Source organism: Henckelia pumila, chromosome 1 (assembly GCF_033568475.1).
Source record: "Henckelia pumila isolate YLH828 chromosome 1, ASM3356847v2, whole genome shotgun sequence".
Classification (NCBI taxonomy): Eukaryota; Viridiplantae; Streptophyta; class Magnoliopsida; order Lamiales; family Gesneriaceae; genus Henckelia; species Henckelia pumila.
Window position 1 is genome coordinate 175,174,960 of NC_133120.1, and position 9,681 is coordinate 175,184,640.

General features: G+C 33.9%; 1 protein-coding gene across 1 annotated transcript; it reads left to right on the forward strand.

Annotated features, from left to right (window-relative positions):
• The first annotated feature begins 444 nt into the window (after window positions 1-444).
• LOC140884833 (polyadenylate-binding protein-interacting protein 9-like) lies at window positions 445-7,889 on the forward strand. The gene is made up of 10 exons (XM_073291710.1): window positions 445-1,214; window positions 2,391-2,501; window positions 2,591-2,635; window positions 4,337-4,409; window positions 4,491-4,603; window positions 5,132-5,191; window positions 5,470-5,517; window positions 5,604-5,672; window positions 7,566-7,627; window positions 7,700-7,889. Exons 1-10 carry the CDS (start codon window positions 795-797, stop codon window positions 7,755-7,757), a joined length of 1,059 nt encoding a protein of 352 aa, XP_073147811.1. The 5' UTR covers window positions 445-794; the 3' UTR covers window positions 7,758-7,889.
• Window positions 7,890-9,681: the final 1,792 nt, after the last annotated feature.

Below are 9,681 nucleotides of genomic sequence, written 5' to 3' on the forward strand. Positions count from 1 at the left end.
TTTATAAGATATTATGATTAACTAAAAAAATTTAGTTTATACAAAAAACGTAAGAAAATATGTAATTTTTACCAAAAAAAAAATAACACGTAATTAAAAAAATATTTAAATAAGTACGAGAAAAGTAAATTAAAACAGAAATTAAGATGAAAGGAAGTAATAGTTTTTTAACAATTTTTTTGTGTATCTTTCTTTATTTAATGTGAGTACAAATTTAAATATATATTTTGTAACTTATTTTAAGAATGGAGACTATAAATGAATTACCAAAATTAAATACAATCAATTAAAGGGTATTAATGTAAATTTTGAGTTAAAATTTAAAAATAGAATGTATTTAACAATAAGTGGAGTTTAAATAATACTTCCCTAATACAAATTCAAACAATTATATAATAATGAAAAATACTATAATAATAGAATAGAATGTAGAAAAGCCAAAGCTTTGCCAAGCCACCTGTTGGCTCCTCCAATACGCCCACAATCAAAATCACTGCCACTTGTGTTCGAATTCATTTCCGTTCGAAAAACCATTGAAAATTCTTGCGTTTTTATTCTCAACCTTCTTCCTCACTTTTGCTTTCGTTTCTGTCGTTTTACACCAAATGGGATTACGTACATACTGTTAAATTACGGGAATCCACCGAGGATTGTACATAGAGATTACCCGAATATGGAACCGAGAGCCATTTGTTGTTTTTTGCATTTAATTCTGTATTGGTATAAAGATTGAGTTTTTTGCATTTGGGGATAACGATAGCATTAAAAAGATTGGTGCTTTTTATTAATCACTTATGATTTTTTTTTTTTTTTTTTTTTTTTTTTTCAAAGTTTTGGGTTTTTTTATATGTTTGAGTTTTGGCCATATCGGTTTCCCAGTTGTAGAAATGGATTCCCTTTCCGCTGTTGTTAAGCCTTCATCGCCCAAAAACACCATGGTTGACGAAGCAAGAAATGTTGAAGAGAATGCTGACCCAAACGTTGAGGAGTATGGGGAAACTGATAACGTTGAGAACTCTGCTTTGATTGCCAATGCTGATGAAAAATCAGAACTGGAAATCAAAGAAATAGTTGACATGTTGAAAGAACTGAAGTTGAATCCCTTGGCCGAGGAGTTCTTTCCTTCTTACTTTTATCAGGGTACCATGGAGGTTATCTCTTATGTGCCATCTGATAATGATGTGGGATATCATCGTCACGCAAACAGTAGAAGGGTAAAAAACTCAATGCTGTTTTGAATTGGTTTTCATGGTGGTGTTTCTTGAATTGTTTGGCGTTTCAATGATGATTTGGTTTCTGTTTTTGGTTGTTAATGCAGTTTTTGATCAGAGTCTTTTCAGGTTTCATTGTTTGTAAAGTTGATACTAGATCTATGGAGAATTGCTTGCTGAATTTTATGAAAGTGAAGTGAGAGTGATGAAACCTCATCTGGGATTCTTTGCCTCAAACAGTCTTTAAATTTCTGGATGGTTGTTTTTGATTCTGATGTTTCTGTCTTGTTATGTCTTTATCCACGCCTGTATGTGGAATTTTGATGATCTGGTGTATCTATGGATCTATGGGTTAGTCAAGACGATTCTACAAAATAAATGGTTTTGATCGAAAATTTTGGTTGATGGGTAAATAAAAAAAAAACGTTGTCGTGAAAGATTTGAGGATTGATCACCTCTTCCCATTCATAATGTTAAAAGGTTTTTTCATGATTTACCATTTTGGCTGTTGGAATGGTTTAAGTGCTTGCTGGATTCGTTTTGATGTCGTATCGCTCAAGTATACTGAATTAAATCCCAATATTTGTCCATGATTTTTTCTGTTATTTGGATTTTCAACGGTTCGGTTGTAAAAGAATTGTTTTTCAAGATTTATGGTAACAAAAAATGGACCTGACGGTTTACAAAGATGATCTTTTGACGTTCTCTTTGTTAGATGGATTAGAGATTCCAGTTTGTTGTCACGTCATTCAAGTTCAGTATGTTTTGGCGTAAAATTCGATATTATTACTAACGGGTGTGCGTTGACTATTTTATGTATTTAACACCTTTACTGTTTTTTTGTTTTTTCCGGTAACGAGTAGTTAAAACGACCACCTTGTCGTCATGCAAATAAATAACAGACCTGAATACTTTTCGAATGAAGAATGTGTGGTAAACGTATGTATCTTCTTATAACGAACAATTTAATTATACTAGCGATGCTCACTTAGTTACCTACTTTGACGCTTGAATAATTTGGCTTTAACTATTATATTTTGAATACTATTGTTGCAATGTGATCTGATTGGACGCATCAGTACTTAGTGTTTTTTATGCCAAATGTCATTCCTTCTGTTTGGTCGCAATTCTCATGCTTTTAGCTTCAGTCGTTATTGATTCCATGTACTGTGTTTGCAGAGAAGAAACTATCACAACCACAGTAGGAGGAGGATGAGTAGCCGAGCATTCAGAGCTCAAAGAGCAGATAGCATTCGACGCACAGTCTATGTATCGGACATTGATCACAGTGTGAGTAAAGATAACAAACTTCATCTTTCCATTCTATAATCTTAGAAATGACTTTGAAACCATTTTTGTTTTTTTGTTTTTTAAATAAGATAACTGAGGAGCGGCTTGCTGCTTTGTTCGGTGGCTATGGACAAGTAAGTAACTCTTCCACGAGATGATTTATTTTTATTGTAATGCTGAATGTTAGCTGATTACCTCCTTATACACATCATTTCATTGACCTTGTTTTATTATAACATCGAGCTTAAATAATGTTCCACTTGAGTTAGGTCCAAAGAATTGTGATCCAATTCAACTCATCTCGCACTCCTTATAGAAGGATACTACTTATGTGCCTAAACCCTAAAGACAAACTGTTTATTAGAAATGCATTATTGTTTCAAAACTAAAGCCAGGTCGCGTAGTCTTTAGTTATATTTACTAGTGGCAACGCACACGCAAATGCAATGTAATTTTGTTCACAAAATTATGTGTTGTGTGTATATAATGCAATATTAATTATTTTTAAAAGTATTTGATTTTTAATATGATATGTCACTTTTTTACAATTTGATAATTTTGTGGGTCTTTTTGTTAATTTAAGGTTGAGCATATCAAGAGACCAACTAAGGTACTCTTGCTTGATATATATTAAGATTTGTATATTACAAAGGAAAAATAATGATTGTGTAAAACTAATGCCTGAATTGATAGAATATAAATTCTCATTTTTTTATTCTAGAGAAGATATTATTTTTTGTCGATATCTAATAGATTGATATGTCTTATAGCTGGGAGACATAATGGTGATGTTGGTCGCCTTTATAATTTTCAATTCAAAAGCAGTTTTGTTGAAATATTGTCCCACATTGGTAGGATAGAGTACCTGGGAGCCCTTTGTATAGACAAGGGCAATCCTCACCTCTTGAGCTAGCTTTTGAGGTGAGTTAGGTCCAAGTCAATTTCTAATATGGTATCAGAACCCAGGCCCAGGCCCTCCGTGTGTTGGACCGCCCATAATTGAGCTAATTTTCAAGCTCCAGATGTTCATTCATGGGCGTTTAGGTCACCCGTTAATATCTTCACGCTCCAGATGTTCATTCCTGGGCGTGTGGGTGGTGTGTTGAAATATTGTCCCACATTGGTAGGATAGAGTACCTGGGAGCCCTTTGTATAGACAAGGGGAATCCTCACCTCTTGAACTAGCTTTTGAGGTGAGTTAGGTCCAAGTCAATTTCTAATAAGTTTTTTAAAGACTTTGTGAAAGTGTTTTTGGTCTACTTATTGGAAAGTGAGCTAGATACTGTAAATTTCAGAATGCCTGTGCATCGGGAGCATGTTATTTTAAAATGAATTACTGAACTTTTAAATTCATATATTGACAAATGGTCCAGCAATCATCCTAATAGAAAGCCTATGAATGTTTTTTTTGTCCTAAAACCTGAATGGGAAATGAGATTATTTATTCAGATGATTTTTGGGCTTTCATTATAGCAGAATGCCAGAATCTCAAAATCATACAATCTCCGTCTTTCATTTAAAACTTCTTACCTTTTGAAAAAATTATGCTAAAATTCATAATGTTATCTGTACATGGAAAATTTTTAGTTCCTTTTGTGAGCCATAGTCGTGTTCTATTCATATACAAACATGAAAGCAAGAATGTGATAAGAAAGAAAGGGAGTTTTGGAAATTTATATTTGGAAGCCCAAAAATAATTAATGATGCACCCTTCAACCTAATATATTATAATATACAGTGATATATGAAGAATCTATTGTGCAACTGCAGGTTGTTGATTGTCAAGTTAGTGATTCTGATAATTGTTTCTTCATGTGGTTTTACTGACTTGGCAGGTTGTTGATTGTCGAGTTTGTGGTGATCCACATTCCCGGCTTCGCTTTGCTTTCGTGGAGTTTTTGAATGAGTGTAGGTCATCCTTTTCTTACACTACTTGTGTGGTCATTTCTATTATGCTAATTAGATTGCAACCTGAATTAACATGAACAGATTCTGCTAGCTCTGCTCTTAATCTCAATGGGACACTGTTAGGTTTCTCTCGTGTGAAGGTCTTGCCTTCCAAAACTGCTATCCTTCCGGTGAACCCAACATTCCTTCCCAGGGTAAGAACAAATCATTCAGTATATTTCGCATTGAAATTGTTTGTCCCAAATTTTCAGGCTCATGAGTCATGAGAGGCTGCATATTCAGTAGTTTTATTCTGTAACACACCCATGTACATGTAAGATGGAAATTGGAATATATTCCCGAAATAATTGTATAAGGCGTATCTATGTAAGTTGGTAAGTATTGGGCAACAAAGACCAGCTTAAGAAAATATATGGGATTTTGTGCTCAAGCTATCTTGAACTTTTTGCCATCTTTGATTTGGAGTGACCAATCGAAACTGTTTTTTCTAAATGCTCGACCTCCTTGGAGGCAACACAATCAATTTACATATCTTAATTCTTCTCTCTCCAATCATATGTATATCAATTTGACCTGTGAACTGTAATTTTATCCAATCTTTGATTTGGAATGACCACTCGAAACTGTATTTTTCTAAATGCTCGAACTCCTCAAAGGCAACACAATCAATTTATGTATTTTTTGACCTGTTAACTGTAATTTTATCCAATATAAATTTGTAGTCGGATGATGAACGTGACATGTGCTTGAGGACAGTGTACTGCACCAATATTGATAAGAAGGTATGCAAACTTCAATATTATTTCTTCTATTCTGTACTTGGTGACATATGATGAATGAATTGATTCCCATTCCCTCATGTAGGTCTCATGTGGGTACTGTATAGGTCTGTCTTGAACCAATGATTTTGTGAATTTTCTTAAGCCTTTTTTTTTCCTGTATTTTCTGGATTATCCTGTTTACCCGTGAATAATTAAACCTTGTTATCTTGTTTCCCTCGTGGATAGTTAAAAAGTTAAAAATTTTAACAATGTTCTTGTTATACAACTCATATGGGCAGGTCTCTCAAGTTGATCTAAAAAATTTCTTTGAGGCAAGATGTGGAGAGGTATGGCTGAAAGTTTAGGCTTGGGTTAGTTTTACAAATTTTCAGATTGGAGGTATTCATTGACTTAAATAATATTGTATTTGTAGGTTTCTCGAATGAGGCTCTTGGGGGATCATACACATTCAACTCGAATTGCTTTTGTTGAATTCTTCATGGTATGTTACTTTCATGGCTTGATTTTGCGCGCTTATGTTATTAGGCTTCTTGTTTCCAGTCAGGAATCTTGTTTTCTTTTCCTGAGGTTCATTCTAGCCCTAAGAGGCTTATGAATATGGAATGAAACTCTAATTTATTCAAAAAACAATCCCTTAATTATCACCATAAAATAGTTATAATTACCTTGATTATCAATATTCCCTCTCAAAATGGGGCGAAGATATCAAATATCAATCATGCCCAACTTGCTAACTTTGAAGTTCAAATGACTGTCTCGTCAATCCGTTCATGAAATATATGCAACCTGCGTCATGGTTGACGAAAGGAGTACAAATGATCCCCACTCAAGTTTCTTCTTTACAAAATGTCTATCAATCACAACAAATTTTGTCCGGTCGTGTAAAATAGGATCGTGTGCTCTGTTTATAGCCGATTTATTGTCACCGTACTATCTCATAAGGAGACTAGTCGGCCATTTAGGTTCTTCTAGAACCCTCTCAATGTTCAACCAAAGTACTTAGCACGCTCCTTGAGCTCCCAAACAAAATTCAGCTTCTACATTACTTATAGTAACAATACTTTGTTTTTTGCTTCTCAAAGTAGCTAGATTACCAATATAATTATGTAGTGTCTGGATGTTGATCTCCTATCAGTGACTGAACGTGACCAATCTGCATCAGTATAAACTTCGATTCTTCTCTCCTTGTGTTTACTAAAAAATAAACCTTTCCATGGAATTACTTTGGGGCTTTAAAGTGTCTTTCGCTGGTTATTCCATTCATTATATTTTGTATGAGGTTTTACTAGTTTTAGCTCTTGAGGGATTGCTTGTACCGAAGAAACTGTGAATTATCAATTTCAATACAAAGACATTTTTATTCTAAAATTTTCATTTCCTTCCTTTGTTTTTGTGCTCTTTTCAGCCATATTGATTTTGGACCATAACATCTCTCAAATGCCCCACATCTTTGATCTCAAACTCATTGGCTAAACTTTGCTTCGATCGGTTCATTTCTTGAGTATCATCTCCTGCTAGAAGTATCTTTGAAATAAATAATCAAGATTGAGATTGTGTCCCTGGTGTAGACCTATGTTTTTAAGTGCGATCGGCCTGCCATTAACTGCATCCTTGACTCTTCACGTACTTTGTAAACCTCTCTCAAATCAGGCTCTAGGTAACTGTTCAACACCATAGAGTGACATATTTTGTTTACATGCCTTGGATCCAAACTTGTGAGACAAACCAGGTGGTGCCTGTGTGTAGACTTGCTCTTCAAGTGGAAAAGGATTCTTTACATCTAACAGATTCAAACACCAGTCAGATGTGCACGAATCATGTTTAGTTTCGGCACCGGAGAAAAAGTCTCAGAATAATCTACCCCATAAGTTTGTGTATAGCCTTTACCAACCAATCGAGATGTATCTTTCTAAGGACCAATCAGAGTCATATCCCAAGGTGAATGCTGGTTTATAGCCAACAACTTTTTGTTGTGAAAGATCCACATCTCCCAAGTCCCAAGTAGAGCCCATCTTCTCAATCAGCTTCTTCCCGTTTACAAATAGTTAGAGCTTTCTTCATCTAATTAGGAATTACCACATCTGACACACGTGAAATGAAAGCAAATATGACTGGCTGGAACAGAATTTTATGTTTACCAGTTTTTAGAATCTGAGGAAGCTTTTCAGTTCCTCTTTGTAATTTGAAGAAAGTAATTTCTTTTCCTTACGTGTCTTGTTTATTCATGCAAGACGTATGTTCTACCACAGTAGCCTTCCTCTTTTAATTTTAAATTTTTTCCTGAGTTCAAAGTGTAAGATGCACAACTACTGTAAACATTTACATGAATGGAGTTTACGAAGTTTAAGAAATCGATATTTTCCACAATTTGCAGGCTGAGAGTGCAATTTTGGCCCTCAACTGTTGCGGTCAGATTCTTGGAACCAAACGTATCCGGTAAGTACATAATCTTATCACGACTAACTATTCTGGTAGATAAATTTTCACGAAAAGTAATATTCTTTTCAGGGTCAGTCCTTCAAAAACGCCTGTGAGGCCACAATTTGCCAGCCCTGAAACGCAGTGATCCTGTTGAGATGAAAACTTTGCCAGAGTTTTCGGTTTTCTCGAAACTGAAACATTAATACTCTCGAGTACTTAACTACAGTTTATGTGTGGGATGGTCCCATTCTTGCATGCTTTTATTCAACTTGATATCAAATGCTAACTTCAGTGTTATGAAATTGGTATTTGGTATATTATCTCTTTTCCTTCATATTGCAATTCGATATCACCGTTTTCAGTCAATCTCGACGAAACTCGATGTCCTATAACTTTTTTAGGATGTTCTTTGGTCGTTTGGGTTTTCTAGTGTTCCCTTGTCATTGTACCACTATAGGTTTAGAGAACATAGATGTATTATCACTAGGCCTCTCAAATATTGGTTTTTGTGAACCTGGTTTAGGTTGGCTGAAATTTTTTGAAAATTACTCAGCCAAATTAAATTTTTTAACGTCAGTATTTAAAAAGGATAACATTTATACCTTGAGAAAAATAAATAGGTTTTCCATAAAAAAATTTATATTTTTTAATACATTTTTTTTTTACAATTTTTCAAGGAATATACAAACGCGCCCGCCCTTTAATTGTTTCCTAAATTGGAAGATTGGATTCGCATGGTCATTCTTGCAGAGAACAATTGGAAGGTTCAAAAATAGAGAACAATTGGAAGGTTCAAAAATGAGAATACAATGGAGTCTTTAGACAGACAACACATTCTTCTTCTTTGCAAACACTTTTATCTTACTACATATATATTTTTTTTTTTCATTTTTTTAAAAACACCACTTCATAACCCCCTCTAACACTAATAACTTCAGACAAATAGAACCCTAAATTCTCTAGCAGATTTGAATTTGATACCTATCATTAATTTGAAAGTAGTCATATGTTGCACCTCCTTATAATCATGATACTGATCAACTGGATAACTGCAATGTCCAATCATTCACAATCAATTCTTCTTTACCATTTACCCTTCGTCTTTTCTCCCTTAAACCTATTATTGGTTTCAGAAACTCGTCATCAATAGACTCTTCACTGGCTAAATCTGAATTATCATCAAACTCGTCATCAATAGATTTTTCACTAGCTAAATTCGAATTATCATCAGGTGACATTGAATCTCCAAAATCTTTGTAAGATTCATCAAAAATATCATCAAAGCCCTTAAATCATTGAACCCATTGACTTCTGGTTCATGTTTTTTTAAGTGCATCATCTACTGGAACATCAACTATATGTTAATCCTTTATAGGTTCACTAAAGTCTCTAAAAGGTACAATTTTACCTTCTGGATCTAAAACTTGTAAAGGCCTTTTAGTTGTCTCATCAATTCATAAAATCAATTTATCTATATTTCTATAATGTTCATACAACAATGTCATATCAACTTCAGTTTTAATCTTCGATAACATCTTTTCAATCACTATTCCAAACAACTTACATAAAAACCTAACATCTAACATATTCCTTGCACACAATCTATATAACTCATACAACACATATATATTTAACTTATGCTGACTCAAATATTTACCCTCATACTTCGCTCCTTTGACGTAGTGCACTTTTGAGCAAAGTTCAAATTGAACATCATATCAAACATTGACATCGATTAACAAATTCATCAACTCCTGATAAACAAGACATATGAATTGACCACACAAATACTTCCTTTCTAAGACAACCAACAAATTCACTTACCAATTTCTCATGAGAGTTCTTCTTTCTTCATATCTAGCTTTTGTTGCGATTTTGCACTTGAAAAAATTATGCAAATCTGGATGATAAAATGACGAACAGTTCATTATAATAGAAGGGCAAAATTGTCAAACATGAATAATTTTTTTGACCTTTACTTAAAATGGGGCACCAAGTGTTTATTTTTTTAAAATATTGGAAATGGAGAGCCTATTTATTTTTTCCTTGGGATATAAACATATTCTTTT

Bases quoted from the DNA above. Each gene is read 5' to 3' on its own strand.
- LOC140884833 (XM_073291710.1), top strand. From the start codon at position 795: ATGATTTTTTTTTTTTTTTTTTTTTTTTTTTTCAAAGTTTTGGGTTTT. The intron at 4,604-5,131 runs GTAAGAACAAAT...ATAAATTTGTAG, and splicing joins ACCCAACATTCCTTCCCAGG to TCGGATGATGAACGTGACAT. The intron at 7,628-7,699 runs GTAAGTACATAA...TATTCTTTTCAG, and splicing joins CTTGGAACCAAACGTATCCG to GGTCAGTCCTTCAAAAACGC.